The 20,282-nt window shown below is 39.6% G+C and overlaps 2 protein-coding genes across 2 annotated transcripts in view; both read right to left on the bottom strand.

Moving 5' to 3' along the window:
• Positions 1 to 5,013: 5,013 nt before the first annotated feature.
• Timm8a (translocase of inner mitochondrial membrane 8A) lies at positions 5,014 to 7,837 on the bottom strand. Its single transcript, XM_046419189.2, has 2 exons — positions 7,515 to 7,837; positions 5,014 to 6,032 (listed from the first exon to the last, which is right to left on the bottom strand). The coding sequence occupies exons 1-2, from the start codon at positions 7,644 to 7,646 to the stop codon at positions 5,871 to 5,873; spliced, it is 294 nt and encodes a 97-aa protein (XP_046275145.1). The 5' UTR covers positions 7,647 to 7,837; the 3' UTR covers positions 5,014 to 5,870.
• A 571-nt stretch (positions 7,838 to 8,408) lies between these two features.
• The window catches only part of Btk (Bruton tyrosine kinase), a 32,377-nt gene continuing 20,503 nt past the window's right edge, over positions 8,409 to 20,282 (bottom strand). The window contains exons 8-19 of the mRNA XM_046419188.2: positions 18,468 to 18,655; positions 18,000 to 18,062; positions 17,373 to 17,427; positions 16,774 to 16,853; positions 16,476 to 16,603; positions 15,682 to 15,756; positions 14,983 to 15,154; positions 14,250 to 14,466; positions 12,716 to 12,780; positions 11,700 to 11,818; positions 11,004 to 11,161; positions 8,409 to 8,924 (exon numbers count right to left, since the gene is read on the bottom strand). Coding sequence (XP_046275144.1) covers positions 8,853 to 8,924; positions 11,004 to 11,161; positions 11,700 to 11,818; positions 12,716 to 12,780; positions 14,250 to 14,466; positions 14,983 to 15,154; positions 15,682 to 15,756; positions 16,476 to 16,603; positions 16,774 to 16,853; positions 17,373 to 17,427; positions 18,000 to 18,062; positions 18,468 to 18,655 — 1,392 coding nt within the window. The 3' untranslated portion in view covers positions 8,409 to 8,852. The remainder of the gene's footprint in view (positions 8,925 to 11,003; positions 11,162 to 11,699; positions 11,819 to 12,715; positions 12,781 to 14,249; positions 14,467 to 14,982; positions 15,155 to 15,681; positions 15,757 to 16,475; positions 16,604 to 16,773; positions 16,854 to 17,372; positions 17,428 to 17,999; positions 18,063 to 18,467; positions 18,656 to 20,282) is intronic.

The following is a 20,282-nucleotide window of genomic DNA, read 5'->3' as shown; positions in this document are numbered from 1 at the left end:
TATTCCTAATATGTCCTTTTCTTTTCACCCCTACCCTAAATTCTCAGTCTTTTCCCTGAATTAGTGAAATATTCTTATTAACTGTTCTCTGTGTCCTATTCCAATTGTTATATAGCTGCTAAAATGATCTTTCTAAATGTACAGGTGAAAATAAGGGGAATATTTTCATTTTTAAAGTGAGTCTCTATTGTTTGGAAGTTTTAAAACATGGAGTAGTTTGTTATTCAGAAGTGCATATATCATTATATTATTCCACTGTTTAAAATCCTCCAGCAGGGCTGAGGCTATACCTCAATGGTAGATTGCTTACTTAGCATGCTTGTGACCCTGAGTACCATCCCCAGCACCACCACCACCAAAAAAAAAAAAAAAATCCTCCAAGAACTTCCACTGATCACATGATAAAACTCATTTTTTTTTTAATATAATATACCGGCTCTGCTACTTCATCACTTGACCAACTTGAGGTAAGTTTTTTTTTTTTTTTTTTTTTTTTTAAAGATAATGTCCCTGTTAGGGTTATCAAAGATGCTCAGTTCCAGATAATAATAAATAGTTACCATCAAAGCATCCACAGCATTCCAAGTGCTTTACATGTTATTTCATTTTATATCACCATCTCAATTTTACAGATAAACTGATCAAAGAGGTTATGTAGCTTATTTAAGGTCACAGAAGTGTTATCAAGATTTGAACCCAGTTCTGCCTCACTCTAAAATGTGTGGTCTTTCCCATATACAAGTTTTGTGTCCCTTATCCCAAATACTTGGAACCAGAAGTGTTTCAGATTTCAAAGTTTTTCAGACTTTGGAATACTTGCATGGACTATTTAAGTATTCCCAGTCTGAAAATCCAAAACTCCTAAATCTGAAGATTTTTGGAGTGCTGACATGAAGCTCAGAAAGTTTGATTATGAAACATTTCAGATATTGGATTTTCAAATTAGGGATGCTCAACATGTACCACACTATATCTATATTGACATGTTCTAAACATTTTGGCTCAGTCTTTTAGAGAAACATTTATTTCTATTTTAAAGTACATTAGGAGGCAGTTTGGTATAATAGCTCAGACCACAAGGTCTGGAGACAAACTGTCTGTGTTCCAATTCCATCCCTAAAACTTATTAGCTGTAGTATGGTCTTGAATAAGTTAATTTCCCCGAGTCTCAGATTTTCCACCTATGAAACAGGCATGGTAACAATAGCTCCTCTCAAAGAACTTTTAATTTGATGATCCATAAAAAACATGTAACAGTGTATGGAACTACTTACCAGATAATATACATACCTTGTCACTATAATGCTGATAATGCTCAAGATTCCAAGTGCTTTACGTTATTTCATTTTATATTCTTTTTCATTTTATAGTCTTTTTTGTTCACCCAGAGTACCTAATTAGTACATCTGAATCCTGCTTTGCCATATCCTGTCTCTTCTATGTATTTCTGTATAGCATATTGTATAGGTTTTGCCTTTATAGGAGTGATGTTTGCAATATATATAGGTTTAGATATACAATTTTTATTAGTTCATACAATAAATGGCCAATGGCTCAAATGCTACTCACTCAATGATATTAAGGAACATAATAGTTTGTCAAATTGCTGTAGATTTTCTTATATAAGCATTAAAGAACAATTTGATTCTTTTATTGCAGGATTTATCTATATGATTCTGTGTGTAGTGGTCAATTCCACCTTGCTTATCTTCATAGTGAGACTTTACTATGGTCAGAGTAACCTCCCAGTGAATATTCTTATCTACACTTCTCTTGGTTCACTTTCTTTGTTAGGTGTCAAAGGTTCAAGCACTACCTTGATGCCAACTGTTTTTACAGAAGCCAATCACAAACTCTGCACTGAACTGGATATTCTTGATTTGTTTTACGACCTATGTAGACATTCAAATAAACTATATAGGGCTGTGGATGTGGCTCAATGGTAGAGCACTTGCCTAGCATACATGAGGCCTTGGGTTTGATCCCCAGCACCACACACACAAAAATTTAACTGTTTGAAAACTGCTTTGGTTATTTCCAATAGCTCTGTATCAAGTTCCAAGTTGTCCCTTCCTTGCTGTTACCACGGCCTGCTTGCCATCCTGGTCAAGAGCAGCATGCATCCTCAATTTTAATACCATCTGTGGTTTCCTGATCATGGTTCTTGGCCTTTTTTTCTCCATGTCTTTCAAATTATCCCTTTTAGTACACACCTGTTGCCTTTTGACTTGTGTTAGTTTGTGGGTTTTGTTGTTGTTGTTGTTGTTATAATGAAATACCTGAGGCAATCTAACTTTATACCGAAAAAAGATTTAGGTCACAGATTCGGAAGCTGAGAGCCCAAACTGTACAGTGCTGGCTCTGGCAAGGGTCCCCCTTAACTCTGTGACCTCATGGCAGATGACACTGGTGGTACCATGGGTGGTAGAAAGAGATCACAACACCAAATAGGAAGCCAAAGAAAAATTCATGGGTCAGGTTTGCTCTTAAAACAACTCACTTTGTGAGAGCTCAGGGGTTCCACAAAAGCTACCTTGATCCCTTCCAAGGTCAGCTCCCACCACAATAACCTAAGGACTTTCCACTAGGTCCCACCACCTCCCATAATTACCACAGTGGGGACCAAGTTTTCAACACAATGAACCCTTGGGAGCACATTCAAACCATATCCAAAACATAATACTTGAGATCATTGAGTCTGAACAATAACTTAAATGTATCTTGTGATTCTGAATTCAGATACAGGATGCCAGATACCTTTCTTTACAGAATATGCCAACAAAAATAATGCTAAGCTAGGGATGTAGTTCAGTGGTGGGGCACTTGGCTAGCATGTGTGAGGCTCTGGGCTTGATTCTCAACACTGAAATAAATTAAATAAATAAAGAAGGCTGAAGGAGACTATGAAGTTTTAAGACAAGTATGCTATTGGGTGATCTTTGGAATTAAACTCCCTAGGCTAAGATTTTTTACAGCATTAATATGAGAGAAAATTGATTTTTAAAATGAAAGGAACATTGCTTTTCATTGTTCCGTGTAAAAGCTATTTTACATGGGGTTTATTGAGTTGTTACATTTTATAGAATTCAAATTCCTTACGGAGATTTGTTATCAATAATAAATATGAAGTTCTTGCCTGATTTCCTTGAATCTGTTATCCTTAATGTTCATGGATTTTAGAAATAGACAAGTTCCAGTTTTCACGGTATGTTTGATACATCCCTAGAGGCTTGAATACAGTACATTAGGCACTACTAGGGGCACAGGTAGATGAGGAGACAAAAGCAAGCAGGCTTCCAGATAGATACCCTCCTACCAGAACATCTTGGCTTTTATATTTTCTATATTAGGATTCTAAGTAAGATTTTGTTTCAGAAGAAGGGTCTGCTAACCCAATCTTTTAGTTTTATTATTAAGTGTTAAATTTTCTACCTTGAATATGTGAAATGAAAGCTTTGAATATCAGAGCTGACAATACCATCTTTCTATCAAGATTCTGAAAATGAGTTTCTGACATTCACAAAACAAACAAAAGCCCAAGTTGTTGCTTTCATATATTGATGTCCTTGAGGACAGGGGGCAAATGTTATACCTTTTCTTCCTCGTTGTCTTGTGCCTAGTAATGAACACAAACTTGGTGCTCACATATGTTGCATGAATCAAACAAAACTTCTTTTGCATTATATTAGCTGAGCAAGCAATAATAATGTAAACACATTTTAAGTTTGTGTATACATGTAATTAGAATACTTTAATACTAAATGAAGAATAAAAAAGAATAATGATATAATAAAATAAATAATATATTAATAAGGAAGAATAAGGAAAAGACTAAAGAACCCCCTATATCACTTGAGGTTTTATATGAACACATTAGAATTGCAGGGGAAAAAAATCGACATGGCATACAGATACAAAGTATATGTCAGACACCTATTCTAAATGCTTGATTTCTCCTGCACTTCGAAATGTCATTATTCTTATTAATACTACTACTTCACAATGTCCATGCTCTCCAAACAGTAGCCAGACCATCTTAAAAATTTATATTATACTATATCACTCATCTGCTAAAATCTCTCAAATGGCTATCTTGCCTAGTAAAGCCCAAAGTACTTACAATGACCTCCAAGGCCCTACATGATCAATACATACTACTCATCCAGTCCCAAACCATCTCATTATTTTTTCTCCAAACTTTTTACCTTTCTCCTTACTTTACTCTAGTCCTATTGACCTTTTGATTGTTCTTGTAAATGGCCTCATGCCATACAGCTCTGACCTTTGGGCCTGTGGACTTACTGTTACCTCTGCCTGAAATGTTCTCTCAGATACCCACAATGCTTGGTCTCTTAGTTCTTTAAGGACTCTCCTGAAATGCCACCTTTCCAAGGAGACCTCTGACCATTTTTCATAAAATAATGATGCCCTTCAAACATTCTCTAACACCCTTAGTGTTTTTTTTTTTTTTTTTCCTCCATGGTGCTCATTACATTTACATTCATGCATGTATTCTGTCTTCCATAGCTCTTCAAGGATATGGACTTTTTTGTGCACTGCTGAATCCTGTCACTGAAAGCAGTGACTGGCATGGAGGAAGCACTTAAAAGTTTGCTGAATCGTGTTTCCATCTTGATTTGTTAAAAAAAAAAAAAAAAATTCCTTATAATATCTGTATGGGAAAAGCTAAACAGGGACCTGAAGCTTCTGGAAATGTGTATCTGCCCATGGATTTACCTTAGAGGCTCCCAGCAAGTAGTTCCACTTTAGGTCTATACTCCATCCTACTAGGATGTGAAACAAAAGGTGAATCGAGTCAATATAAGCTCTTCTATTGTACTTAGGAACCTAATTGACAGCACAGAATCCCTTCCTCTCATTTCATCTCAAGGCTCTCTTTTCTGACAAAAAGTTCAGGGGCCTCTAGAATATACACTGACTACATTTCAGGCTTGGAATGAGCCCACACTAAATTTCTATGAGTTACAGATAAAAACCAGAATAGAAAGCCTCTTAATCACAGAGTAGAAGCTTTTATTTCAGTGATCAAAAGAATGCAGTCAATTGAACCTATAATGATTAACATCAGGCATGCACCTCTACCTGAAACTGCTGTTAGTTTTTGACTAGCATAAATCTTTATAATTTTTTTAGGCAATTTTTTTTTACCCTGATATACAGGGTAACTTAACCTCTTTCTATGCTATCTAGTAATGAGAATTATGTTCACTGGTTAGATTCCTTTATAATTAAAGGTCTTTAGATCCTCAATTGCCTGGTCTACCTTGAGACCATACTTTCGATATATTTAAATAATCATAGGGAAGGGAGACAACCTAGAAAGCTGAAGTGTAACTGAATAAACACTCCATAGGGTTTTTTTTCCCAGCACTAATAGTCAAATATTAGATAAGAAGACCCAGAGTTAAGTGCCAAATTATTATTCTCCCACTACTGCCTTTATGAAATATCTCCCCCAAAATGTGAAATGAAGTCACACAAATAAGAGATTTTACCTGTGTGGTCCCACCATCAAATTATAGAAAGCAGTTCCACTATCAAAATCATAGGAAGCAGTTAAGGGGACCTTGAGAAAAGCACAGTCCCACATACAGTAATATGCATATAATAATTTTCCATCTGTCAATTATTTTCACAAGATTAGCATTAAAAAACATAACGAAGTACATATATGACCCTCAAACCCCACACCAGAAAATTGGTCTTTGTTCGTTATCAGATGACAAGATGTCCAAGTGGGACAAAATGTGGGAGCCAGTCAATTCCCCATAGCCATTTCTTCAACCATCCCTTCAACAGCTGTTCCTTTTCTTGAACTACCTTCTTTTTCCAAAAAGGTAATGCTGAGATCAGTCAGAAAGGCTTTCTGAGAAGACTGGCTTGGATTTCTGGGTCTGTTCCAGTCGATTCAAGATGAATTGGCTTGTATCAATGAATCGCTCAACGCAGTTCACAAAACAGGCCTCAGCCCGACTGTCCAACTTTGGCCCAGGCTTGTCCATGCACTTCTCCTGCTCAGAATAAGACAGAGAATCACAAAGGGAACTTTCAGGAAAAAAAAGAGGGGTAGGGGTAACTTCACTGCTTAGAGGAAAAACTTCACCTAAAAACAATATCTAATGTTAATATTTCTAATTTGGCAATTTACATTCTACAGACTCACATTAAATTCTCACAACAACCCTATGGAATAGACACTATTATTAAACTTCCTTTTACAAAGAGAGAAACTGCAGTACAGAAATCCTTTACCCAAAATTAAAGGGCCAGAAAATGGTGGAGCTGAGATATCACAGGGCAAGAAAATTAACAAAATATGAATGAAGTAATATTTTGCTGAATTTGCTTGTAACTAATACTATCTGCATTGAATGCTATTAAATTAATTGGAGAATAAAGGATTAAAGGATGAATCATCATAGTAAGGTACCCTAACACCTGTCAAAAGAAAATTCAGGAACTGAGAATGTATAACCCTGTCTACTTAAGCCAGAGGTTCTTGAATCCTGTCACAAGGAATGAAAAATTATAAATCTTCTTGAAAGGTCCATAGCTTACAGATTCTTAAAGGAGTCCTTAACCACACCCACTCCTGGCCCAAATGTAATGAATCATTTTTTAAAGAAAGAATCAAAGTACTCTGGTCCAAGGCAGACCAGAATAAGTTAAGCATTTGATAAGGATCATAGTCCAGCACTACCTTAAGTTTATGGGAAAGGAACTGTAGAATCTGATGATTGTATATAATTCAAAGGGATTCAAATGAATGTTATTCACGATTCTCTTCTACATACACAAGCCTTAGACCCTCCAATTTCAATAAATATTATCCTTGGCCTCTAAATTCTGTGAGTTTGTATGTCGAGGGAGGGCAGTATGCTGTCCTTGGCAACCAGAACACTTTGATCTCAAGCTGCAAATGCCTTCCACCCTTTTGCCAAAGTCCCCTCACAGGGCAGACCAAATTCCTCAACCTTCAGACCCGAAACGGCTTGGTATTACACAACAACCCAAAAAGAAGGCAAATAAATGTGTATGTTGGAAGAGATTACGCCACTTTTGTAATCAGCGGGCTAGAGACACTCCTTTTTCACCAGGAAGGGTTAGAACAACTGGGTAATCAAGGTAAATCCCAAGGAATACAAGAATATCAGATTCATGGACTCCCCAGGATTCAGGCTCCCCAAAATAAAATCCCTGTACTGGAGGCTCTGCCCGGTTTTGGTGATCAGTACTAGGTAGCTGAACCTCAAGTGCATCAAAGTATTGGGTGGGATACCAGAGTAAGTCTGTGATCCCCAGTCCACTGCACCAACAAAGCCAAGGTCCAGGGAGTGCCTGTCCACTGAGAAGTGGAGTCACTCTTCTCTCTTCCGGCTCTGCGGGGTAGCGCTACCGGGTCTACCCTCTCCCCGACTAAGTAGCGAGTCCTATGGGACAAGGGCAGAGGGAAAGTGGGTGCAGTGTCCATATCCCAGCCCCAGGATCCTCACCCAACAAAGTTCAGTCATCTGGTGCACCAGCTGCTGAAAGCGCTGCTTCTGAGTTTCCACCTCGATGAAATGCTGCAACTGTGGGTCCACTGCGCCCAAACCCGCCGCGGAGGAGGACGAGGAAGAATCCATCCCAGCGCGACCACGCGTGCAGAGACCGACTCCACACCAACTCACCGACCTTCACGTGTCTCAGCGACGGAACCGGAACCACAACCCGCCGCCTCGGGGACCGCCCCGTGAGTGCACTGCGTCGGCGCGAGGCTGGCTCTGGAGCCCGCCCTGTCGCCTCTGGTGCCCAGCGCTCGTGCTCCGCTCTCCCCGCCCGCTGGGTCCCTCCCAGCCACAACTCCCGGGGGGCACCTAGCCTGACCCACCAGCGCCGAGGCGCTGACAGGACGTTACTCCAAAGGGAAAAGAGTGTAGGGAGTGGGGGTTGGTGGGGAGGAAGTTACTTTCAGACCACGTGGCCCGTAGCGGGCCAGCCCAACAGCTCCGCCCCTGCCAGCTTCCAAATTGACCCGCGCTTTCCCTGCTGTGTCGTTGCACAGGGCTGCGACCGGTTGGCCGGTAAGTTTGCCATCCTACATCTCTGGCCTCTAATTATTTGAGGGTTTTCCTATCTTGACATAGGGAAATGAGGATCTGGCAGTGTTTGTCCCCAAATTTAAATCCATTCACATGATATCCTCATGCCTTCTGAGTGCCAGGCATTGTGAATTTGTGAATTCATCTCACGTTCCGAGGTAGGATTTAACAAGAGCAAAAGAGGTTGAATGTGGAGGATCCTATCGAGTTCTCAGTGTAGAAATATGCCAAACTAATGCCACACAGCAATTTTTGCAATACCGAGATAGAGCGCTTTAGGGAGGCTGCACGATTGAAAGACCTTCACTCTTTCCAGTAATTTTATTTTATCCAAACACCCCTCCACTTTTATGACACCATTTCATTTTGCCAAATTCTGCCCCACCCCAAGCTCTAATGCCTACCAGAGAGCTGTTGGACCCCTTGCAAGGTTATTTACATGCCTTCCTCCTCCCCAAACTTCCTTCCCAAATTCAGTCTGTCTTAATAGTCTTGGGAAATTTCCTCTCTTCGTGGGGTTCGTGGGGAGGGAGGGTTAATTCCAGGCACAGAAACTCCTTGGCCTTTACTAAGAAGCTCAATCCCAGGGAAATTGAAAAAGAGATGTTATATTTCTAGATGTAGAAGAGCCTTTGTGTATTCAGTGGTAGCATAAAGGCTCTAGAGCCTGCAAGCCTGGAATTTCTTCAGAGAAAATGAATTTGGGGCTTGTGGAAGAGAGGAGTAGAACTAAGAAGCTTATGGGCCAGCTCAAGATTCTTCATCCATAACATCTAGAATGTTGCTCAGGAGATTTTTGAAAGTGGGACGTTCATCTGCTTTCTAAAAACAGAAAAAAGTAAAGTGTTACAGTGACTAGAGTCTAAGGGAAATTCAATAGTAAACAGCAAATGTTTATTAAGTATATATTGTATATCCAGCAACATACCCTGTTGATTGCCAAAAAATGGAAAAGAAGTAGCAGGCTCTCCAAAAGTGCTTGTGCACTTTTCATCTTTAGTAACTCAGGTTATTTAATGTGATAAAAACAATTTACAAGTTAAACTGAAAAACATTGATTAAAATTGAGGGGAAGTTCTTTACATAATTACAATGCATTTTTTATTTTGTAGCTTCAAATGAAAATGGCTACCAAATACATTTAAGTTGCTGGCAGAACAGAAATCCTACAAAATGTGGTAATGTTTAGTTTGGTTTCAAACACTGTTTCTGTCATTTCAAAGCCAAAATGAACAAAGGGCTTAATATTTCAGAGCCACAGTCTATATCTCTGGGCAGAGAATCTGAACCACCTGGGATCTTTTGTTAGTCTGGCTTCCAAGCTAAGGTTCTTTTTGACAGCCATGGTCCATAAGCCTCTGATGTATTTAGTGATTCAGGGAACATTTATGCCAGAATAGTCTCAATCTGACAAAACCAAAAGGTCATCAGTTTTGTAGTCCTTTGAATCAGTGGTTTTCAAAATGAGCAAAATATAAGAATTTCTAGGGAAGTTTAAAAATATTCCTGAATTCATTTCAGATATTACCTAATCAGAATTTCTGGGTAAGAGCCTTAGTAACTTACATTTTGAAAAGTTCCCCAGGGATTCTGGTGTGCACCCTGTTTTGTTTGTTGTTTTTTAAAATATTTTGGTTTTAGTTGTAGTTGGACACAATACCTTTATTTTATTTTTATGTGGTGCTGTGGATCGAACCCAGCACCCCACACGTGCTAGGTGAGCATGCTACCACTGAGCTACAACCCCAGCACTGTGCACCCTGGTTTTTGACCACTACTTTAAATAAGCTATTGAGAAAGTGCCATCTGAAATATTTTTTAGCTAGCAGAGTAAGGATGTCCTAGTTAGAAGGAATCATAGCTCATTACCCCAATCCTTCATTATACAGGAAAAAAGGGGAATTACTCCAAGGGATTCTCCATTTCTCTATACTTTCTTTATGATCTCTGTCATTTGTCCCAAAGGAAAGGAGCCAATGTTCTGATCCTAATTTTCATCTCATCAAGAGGACTCCATATTCACATCAGTGTTTATTGGATACTATATTTCTATTTCTAGTGGGGCAGAACTAAGAGCTGAGCACTTACTTCCTACTAAAGATTTATGTTGTCAAATTAAGGTTTTGTACTGAAAAGTGAAAAAAGCACCTAAGAAAAAATCCAAGATGAGATCAGGAAAGCATTTTTGTAATAGCGGGACAGGCTTCTTATGTCCACAATAACACACCTTCCCCCAAACTCCACAGTATAACATATTAAAAAGCAAAAACAGAGAGGTGTCACATGCCTATAATCTCAGTGACTCTGGAGGCTGAGGCAGGAGAACTGAGGCCAGCCTTAGCAGTTTAACCAGACTTTATCTCAAAATTTTTAAAAAGACTGGGGAATATACCCCAGGGGTAGAGTGCCTCTTGGTTCAAGCCCAGTAACTGTCCTCCCACACATACATACAAATAAACAATAACTACCTATTTGTGGTCCCTTCTAAGTCTTAGGGTTATAAAAACATTTTGGGGGGCTGGGGTTGTGGCTCAGTGGTAGCGCCAATGACTCCTAGCAAATGAACACAAACCTCAATGACTTTTCTTTTGCACTGCCCACACACTTACCTGAGAGTCTTTGACTGGCTGTGGTAGGCTAGATGACATGACCATACAACAGCCCCTCCCACTAAAGCTGAGTTGGCATTGTGGTCTGCTAATGATACTGTAGTGAGAATTGGGGTGGGCCTGGGGAAGTCTCTGGTCAACAGAGGATTTGAGTGCAGGACAGGGTCAGGGAATGTGTGCAGTTATCAGTCTGTGCCCAGCTTCCATACAGCCATGGAAAGTGGAGACTGGCCAGCTAAATGAGAAACTCAGTTCAAGGAAATAATTTAAAAGGTCACAGTAAAATACTTACCTCATGCCAGCAACTGTACATAATGGTATATACCCTCTCTGAAGCCAGATGAGGCCTATAGAGACGTAGGCCTTTGGCAATATGTTCAGCGGTCTCACTGTTATTAAATCTCTCATATGGCATTTTCCCAAGGGAGTAAATTTCCCACATTAAAACCCCTAGAAGATAATAAAAACAGTATTAAAACAGTTTTCAGTCTTTTGGGAAGAGTAGGTGTACTAGTCTACCTAGAATAGGTTCCAAGATCAATCTCAAAGACTAGAATCAGCTTGTTCCCCCTCTGTGCTTTTTACATTTTGTCCAAACTTCTGCAATAGTACTGACTACACTGGATGGCTGTTGGAGTTTTACTGGACCATTAGCTACTCTAGAAGAGAGGCAGCATCTTATTTGTCTTTGTAGTTATAGGGTCTGGCAGAATGCCTAGTACATAATCAGTATTCAGAAGCTGTTGAATACTGAATGAATTGTTTGTTTCCCTCAATATATTGTAAGTTCTAAGAAGGCAGGAATCATGTCCAGTTGACTGTTTGTGTCCTCAGAAACCCCTGAGGTTTCTGACACATAGTAAGCCCTCTCTAAGGATTAGATTAATGAAAGCAAGAACAGTCTTTCTGTGAAGTTTGCAAAGTTGAATTTACCCATTGCATTCCTCTTCCTTTGAGCTGTATAATCTGTACAATCTTATGTACTTACCAAAAGCCCAAATGTCAGATTTGCTGCTGAACTTGCTATACATAAGGACTTCTGGTGGAGACCACCGGACTGGAAATTTAGAGCCTACTGAGCTGGTGTACTCATCATCCAGGACATATCTGTAAGGGATTCAAGACATGTTACTGTTAGGATTTAGAGAAGTTGATATTTGCTTAAGTCTTCTTGGTACAATCACAAGAGCTGCACAAATACACACTTACAGGCTTTCTGAAAAGTCTCTGTGGGTTAGCCAATGTCTTTTACAAATGTTACATTTAACAAAATTCCTGTTTTCATTACTGATTCAGCTTTCCTCATTGACAGTCTGGTTATAGGAAAAATGAGGTAAAAGAAGATCTAATAGGTACTCCTTTTCTTTTCTCTATCTCCTTTTCATTTCTCTATTCTTCTTCCCTTCCTTCTACTGTTGCCAGTGGAGATTAGACTAATTAAGAAGGAGAGATGGAGGAAGGTCAACAGAATTAACAGGTCAAGTTAAGTGTTTCCATATTTTTAATAAAAATAATAATTATAATGCACCAATGGTGCATTATAATTCTACATAATGGTGGAGTTTGTTGCTACATATTTGTACATGCCCACAATATGATTTGTCCAATATAATTCCCCAGTGAGGAAATATAGTTTTAAAAAAAGGGATGAGAGGTAAAGGGGAAAAGGAGAGAAGAATGTAATAATAAAGCAAAAGGATGAAAGAAGTGACCTAAAGAATTCAGAGGAAGAAAAGGAATAGAAAGATGGTAGAAAAACACACAATGAGAACAGAAAAGGAAGAGGAAATTAAAACTGTACCAACCAGGGTAACTCCACATCATGTACAACCACAAGAGTGGGATCCTAAATAGAATAAGTTATACTCTATGTATATATAATCTGCCAAAATATATTCTGCTGTTACATATAACTAAAAAGAACAAACTGAAAAAAAACACCTTGCCATGTTTGTAGCATGCAACTTTAACTTTTAAAGGGAAAGATGAAAAAGGCATACTTACCTGGACAGGCCAAAGTCAGATACTTTTACAACTCCTTGATCATTTACCAAACAGTTTCGAGCTGCCTGTAGTACAACAACAGATACCAGTGAGATCCTGTCTCTGACACACAAGTTAAAGACACAGGTTAAAGATAAGTTTCTGCCTATCAGTGAAATGAAGCCAGAAATACTTCATCCCCTTCCACCAAAGACACCTTCCCATCTAATAGAAGTCGGTTGCTGCCAATGTGAAAATCTGATGCATTTCTACTGCATGGAAAGTGACCTAGTATTCAGTCCTAAATAAAGTACTGAGAACATATAGCATGATTTAATTCACAAGAGAAATTCCACAACACTGCTTCCTTTGTTGAAATGCTAAGAGAATTAAGGGAGATCAGGAGGTAATTTTGCTTTCTGCCTTGCTGCCAATAGAAATAGTATTATTTAAATTCTGTCCTGGCTGAAAGAAATAGGGACACAACTCTGATGTCTCTAGGAACCAGGCAGGAAGAGTAAAGTAGGGTAAGTGGAGATTGCAGGAAATAGATAGCCTGATCTAAAGGAGGCAGCTGCTCAGCGCCAACTGACTCAGTGTTATCAATGAATGTTATCCAATTGTCTGTGAGAATGCGGGCCCAGTATTTCAAAATGACCTAGATTCCCAAGAGAAGCTGGAAATTCCTGGTTTTATTTTTTTTATTTCTGTTTTTTTTTTCTTTTTTTAAAAAGAGATAGAGAGAATTTAATATTTATTTTTCTTTAGTTTTTTCGGCAGACACAACATCTTTATTTGTATGTGGTGCTGAGGATCGAACCCAACACTGTGCACATGCCAGGCGAGCACGCTACCGCTTGAGCCACATCCCCAGCCCAATTTCTTTGTTATTTTGTTTTTGAAGTACTGAGTATTGAAGCCAGGGGCACTTTACCACTGAGATACATTCCCAGCCCTTTTAATTTTTTTTTTTTTTTTGAGACAGGGTCTCACTAACTTGCCCAGGCTATCCTTGAGTTTGCAATCCTCCTGCCTTAGCCTCCCAAGTCTCCAGAATTATAGGCATGTGCCATTGCACTTGGAGTCCAATTTTTTAATATGATATGTTTATATTAAAGTTTTTACTAACTATTCTAAGACAATTTTAAAACACCATGTGGGCAAATGCAGCCATGAGCCCCCAGTTTTTAACTCCGCTCTAAGTAAATGGTGATTCCATGCCAGGAGCAGTCCAATTGGGAAGCACAGGATTGCCCTTCTGCTACAAGTCTAGAATGGCCAAAGAAGGACTTCCTCATTGGCCAATGACCACTTCCTCTTACATGGCAAGAAGCTGGGGTGAGTGGCTGCCTAGCTCTCACCATAGCCAGCCTCATGGAGTTGAGGCTGGAGATTCTAGACTAGCTAACCACTAGGTAGAGGCATACCTAACTTGTAGTGTTTTCTAGATATAACTGAAATGCTGGCACCAGCAACCCTCCTTAACAATGCACAGTATATCTTCCATGGCTACTTCCAACCCCTTGATCCTGGGCCAATCCTTCTGATGTCTCACCAGGTCTCGGTGAAGGAACTGCTTTGACTCCAGGTATTCCATGGCTTCACAGACATCTTTGCACATCTCCAGCAGCTGCTGAGTCTGGAAGCGGTGGCGCATCTCCCTCAGGTAGTTCAGGAGGCAGCCATTGGCCATGTACTCAGTGATGATGAAGATGGGGCGTTGTTTGGTGCAGACGCCATACAACTGCACCAGCTTCTCATGGGAAAGATTCCTATAGAAGAGGCAAGGAACTAGTCCTCCCCTTTTGGCTCTGCATACTAGTCATAATGGGGCTGGGGAGGGAAGGGTTTGGCCTAGGATAGATAATTAGGTAAGGTAGCATAATAGCAAGTTTACTTATTTCCTTTCCAACTCAAACCCCAGAAGTGTCTAATATATGGGGTGCACAGGGATTTGGAGCCTAGCAATTGAACAGGAAATAAATCCAGGGTTGAAAAATCACTCAGGCTAAATTAGAATCATCTTTTCTTTGAAAGTCTCACTTTCTACATCTATCCCGAAATGCTACTGAGATGATACACACTCATGATCAACACTATTCTCAAACAGTATCTAAGGCAGAGAAATGATTACCTTAGCAGTTATGATTCCCAGCAATCATGGGTTGACCTCAGGCCATGATCCCAAATCTCTATCACTGTAAGACACCTTGGACCATGGTGGGTTTTCCTAATAATTCTTAGACTTCAGCAACTGAATTAAGAGTTGAATTTAGGTTGTAACTCACATCATGACTTTGGCTTCTTCAATGAACTCATCTTCAGACATGGAGCCTTCTTTGATCATCTTGATGGCCACATCATACTGACCTCTCCATTTCCCATACTTTACTACTCCAAATTGTCCAGTTCCAAGCTCCTTCAAGAAAGTCAGGTCCTTTGGATCGATTTCCCATGATCCTAACAACAAAGTCTTGGTGTGATTCTATGGGGGTCATGTATATATAATTCATACAACATATATAAAGGCTTACTAGGGTAAAAATAGGAAAAACAGTAAATGGGAAATGCTTAGAAGTACTAATCCACATTTACTCAGGTAAATCTCAGGGGCAGAGGGTTATTAGAGGAGTATGGGAATTTTAGGTGGAAGTTAATCATAAGGGAAAATAGACTAAAAATATTCCCAAAGCCCTATATTATTATTTGTATTATGGTAATTAACAAACTCAGGAATGATGCTGAAAAATTTTACCACAATTAAATGACAAAAGACCCTAAACTTCAAATCCTTTTATGAATGATCTATATTCTGCAGTACCCGTATGAACCACTAGAGGGAGAAAAATCATTAAATAACTGGCTCTTTTGACCTTGAGGCAGCTGGTGCAGAACAGCAGACCTCAAAGGACGCTCTCTAAGGCAAGCTCTGCAAAGGTAGTCTTGCAACTAGCCAGCCCCACTACCCTACATAAATAAGCAGTTACCGTAGCCCAGGCCTGCAGTGGAAGGTGCATTCTTGTTTTTCTGAGACACTGGATATTTCAGCCTAGATATGAGTCCTGAAAGATACAGAGGGGTCATGCTTTTGATTCACCATGGGGGTAAGGTGGGTTGGACATCCTCACTTTAAGCCTCATACTTCCAATGTGCATCCTTCTAGTACATTTTGAATCCTAAAAGATCTCTATGAACCCACATTTTTCTGGAAGTTTTTCCTCTCACAAAAGAGTTTTCAGGGACAATGGAGAAAAAATACTAATTGAAATACACCCCTTATTAAATGTATTCCCACCTTCCAGCCAGACTTAATTCACATCCTACCTTCTCAATGAATCTTTTCCCATGTATTCATACCTTACTAATTTCTCAATATTTATAATTTCTACACTACTTAGAAACTGTATTCTGATATTATCTAATCTGTATGTTCTTTTAGGACAAAGACTTCAACTATGAATTTTCCTTTGTTCTCTTCTAGAACATAGGAACTTGCTGAGTACATGTAGGAACTTGAATAATTGTTAATGTATACTTGCTGACTATTTATTCATTAGCCTCTTCTGTGTCTTGTCTAGCACCAAGCATCAATAACCAAATAATTCCTCCCCTATTGGATGTAAAATGTGACCACCTCTTGACTAGAGTCCTACTCATCTCACAGAGGTTTATTTTTACACCTAATCCACACTGCCCCATGAGGTATATTCTTTCTCTCACCACTTAGTCCTGAATTGCTTCTAGTGTTTATAACACCCTTCTCAGTTGCACTGGTACTCACCGGCAGAATTATGCTGATGGTAATTAATGAGCTCAGGAATGGTGCTGAAAAGGTGTTTCTCAGCCAGGTAATACTGGCTCTGAGGTGTGGAACACACAACATAATGGCGTATCACCCCTTGAGGGTCCCTGAAGAAGTGGATAGTCAGTAACTGGGCACAAGGATTGGAAGGACCCAAAAAGTGAAGTAAGATGAGTTTGACTTTAGGGGACAGAAGAAATGGGATAGGCACACCATTAAGGAGCTGCTAGGAGGGCACCCTGATCTTTAATCCCAAGGGTCCTGGAATAGCACTCACCCTGTAGATTTAGCAAACACAGACACAGTATATTTTCCAGCTTTGCTGGAGTCTCTGACAATGAAACCTCCTTCTTTCCCCTGAAACAATAAAAATGAAGCTGACTGTAGGAGGGAGTGGTGCTCACACTTGAACCCACCTGCCCAAACCTGAGAGAAAATAGAACAACCTGTGATTTCACTGTCAAGTTCCATGCTTGAGCTTCAACCTCCTTGATTGCTTGTTTGCTTATTTATTTATTGTTATTTTGTAACTGATGATTGAACCCAGGGAAACTTTGCCACTGAGCTACATTCCCAATCCTTTTTATTTTTAGATAGGACCTTGCTTAGTTGCTGAGGGTCTCACTAACTTGCTGAGACTAGCCTCAAACTTGCCATCCTCCTACCTCAACATCTTTAGTTGCTGGAATTACAGACATGAAACATTGCACCCAGTCTTGCCACCTTGCTTTTAATACTGAAAAGTGTAATTGGGAGCCCAGATGAAGGCCACCTTGACTCTGTATTATCTGAAGGTGATGGGCAGAATAGGCCCTTAATTCAGGATCCTTGTTCATTATGTACAGAGAATGTCATTAGCTTGTGGTCCACACTTACCTCTTGCTTTAGTAGTTGCTCAGCTTGACTCCGAGTCATGTGTTTGGAATACCACCTGTGAAGGGAGAGAGTTTTTGAGTGGCTCTGAGCCATGTTTAGTGACTCAGAGGTTAGAGCTCCAAATTCATCCATGTGTATGATGCAATTGATTCATTCAAACCCTATTTAGGGAGACCCTATCATGCAGATTGTACATTGTATCCCTTTCCAACGCCCAGATTGGCACTGAAATGAAAAGTAGAGGGCAAAGAAAGGAAGCAGGGTTTTCAGGGACAAGATCCGAGACTATGTCATTCAAGGACAGTCCACTTCTATGATGAGGATGTCAGCACAAATTTGGCATTTTTATCCTTTCAAGTGATATCCTTTCTAATCAGGTTGTCAAGTCTCCTTTGAGTGTGATTCTTCTGGATTTGGGAGTGTGGAAACCTCTCCAGCATTCATAAGCTGAGAACACTGGGGTCACAGTAAAACTCAGCACAATCTTGGGGTGGCACCATTTGACCCAGCTGTAACTAATTTTAATATGTGCCTTGAAATAAAAATATTTGTTGAAAGTATAAAAGGAGCATAGACTTTATTTTGTACCTCTGGAAGATTGTGTCGTGGGCATGTAAGCATACTCACTCATACATTTCTATGGAGTCTTCTGCTTCAGTGACGTAATTGCTAGGAATGTAGCCTTCCTGCCTGTAGAGGAGACAGTGTGGTAGATCATCCAGCACTTTCCCATCTTTAGACAGATTTATATGCCTGTACCCCCAAGCTCAGATCAATCTCAAATGGAAACAGAGAGAGAGAGAGATCATGGCCCTCCCTCAAAAAGGACCATGTATCTGATGCATGGTTAGGCCAGTAAAGGGTGGAGCTTTTGAACATGTGGTATTGGTTATATGTATGACAACGGAGACTCCAAGAGGTGACAGAGGCCACATGTGGAGCTGTACATTGGGAAGTACTTGGGAGTATATTCAGTTTGATGTGAGAAGAACAATCTCTGATGAGGATGCTGAAGGGAATTAAGCTACAGCACTTTGCATGCATATGTAGTGGTCAAGTCAGGCACAGACATAGGAAGGGATGGCATGAACTCACCCATTTTTATCTCGTGCTCGCCACCATGGTAGGTTGCTCTCCTCCAGGATAAAATACTCATCACCCTTCCTCAGCTGTAGGTCATTTGCATTCATTGGCATATAATCATAAAGGGCCACAACCTTTTTGAGCTCTCCCGGGGAGACTGGTGCTGCTGTTGGCTCAGGGGGCAGTGGCTTTTTCAAGATCTTTATAGGTAGGAAAAAATAGGGGGTGGAGTTGGCTAATTAAGCATTCTCTTTTCTCCCAATTCTCTGGTTTACTAGAGACACCATTCTAACCCAAATTAGGCATAATAAAAACTTTACTCTGCATTCATTCCACAACCACTTTTAAGCACCCATGTAGGGCTTCTCAACCTGGGTACACATGAAGATCACCTAGGGAGTCTTTAATAATCCCAATGCCTAGGCAGTTTTACACATACCAACTATATTAAAATTTCTGGGACTTGGTTTCAGGCATCAGTATTTTTAAAGCTTCTCAGAAAAAAACATGCACAGCCAACATCAGGGAACCTACTTGGCACTGAACTAGTACATGGATCTACTAAGTGGCTCTGAACCTCTGTTTCCTTTTTTGTAAAATGAGCATAACTGTCCTCCTTATAATATATGACAAAGAGATTTCTAGATCTTAAGAAGGAACAAAAAATAAAGTTTTAAAGTAAAATATTAGTCAATGAATTTTGGTGACAATGTGGGGCAAAAGGTTCACTCATACATTGCTGGTGGGACTGCAAATTGGTGCAACTACTCTGGAAAGCAGTATGGAGATTCCTCAGAAAACTTGGGATGGAAGTACCATTTGACCTAGTTATCACACTTCTCGGTTTATACCCAAAGGATTTAAAATCAGCATACTACAGTGATGCAGCCACACCAATGTTTATAGCAGCTGAATTCACAATAGCCAAACTATGGAACCAACTTAGATGCCCTTCAACAGATGAATGGATAAAGAAAATGTGGTATACTTACCCAATGGAATATTACTTAGCCTCAAAGAAGAATGAAATTATGGCATTTTCAAGTAAATGGATGGAACTGGAGGCTATCATGCTAAGTGAAATAATCCCATCCCCCCAAACCAAATGTCAAATATTCTGTCTGATATATGGATGCTAACCCTCAACAAGGATGGGGGAGAATGGAAGTTCATTTAATTAGACAAAGGGGATTGAAGGGAAGGGGGGAAGGGAATAAGAAAGAAAGAATGAATTGGACATGACTTTCCTGTGTTCATATATGAATACAAAACCAGTGAAACTCCACATCCTGTACAACTGCAAGAATGGGATCCTAATTAGAATAAGTTATACTCTATGTATAATATGTCAAAATACACTTTACTGTCACATATCTCTAAAAAGAATGAATTAAAAAATTGACTAAAATATTAGTGGTAGAATCTAGAAGTTGGATATAGGGGTGTTCAGTGCTAAATTCTTTAAAGTTTATTGTATTTTTGAAAATTATTTTCATTAAAAAATAAAAATAAATTGTACTTAAAAATGCTTAAACAGATGATTGAATTAAGTGGTTGCCTAGAACTACCTATGGCCCTCTATCTTTTAATTGGAGAGGAAGTCTTAAGTAGAAGTATAAATCCTGTCTCAGCAAGAACGCCAGTTAAGTGGGGCATAGTGGCGCTTGCCTGTAATCCCAGTGGCTCTGGAGGCTGAGACAGAAATATCACGAGTTCAAAGCCAGCCTCAGCAAAAGTGAGGTTCTAAGCAACTCAGTGAGAGACCCTGTCTCTAAGTAAAATACAAAATAGGGCTAGGGATGTGGCTCAGTGGTCTAGTGCCCGTAA

This window comes from Marmota monax, unplaced genomic scaffold (genome assembly GCF_021218885.2).
Source record: "Marmota monax isolate L192 unplaced genomic scaffold, Marmota_monax_Labrador192_F-V1.1 WCK01_AAM20220418_F8-fsc00206, whole genome shotgun sequence".
NCBI classification, from domain to species: Eukaryota; Metazoa; Chordata; class Mammalia; order Rodentia; family Sciuridae; genus Marmota; species Marmota monax.
This window is presented reverse-complemented; position numbering and strand designations above follow the sequence as displayed.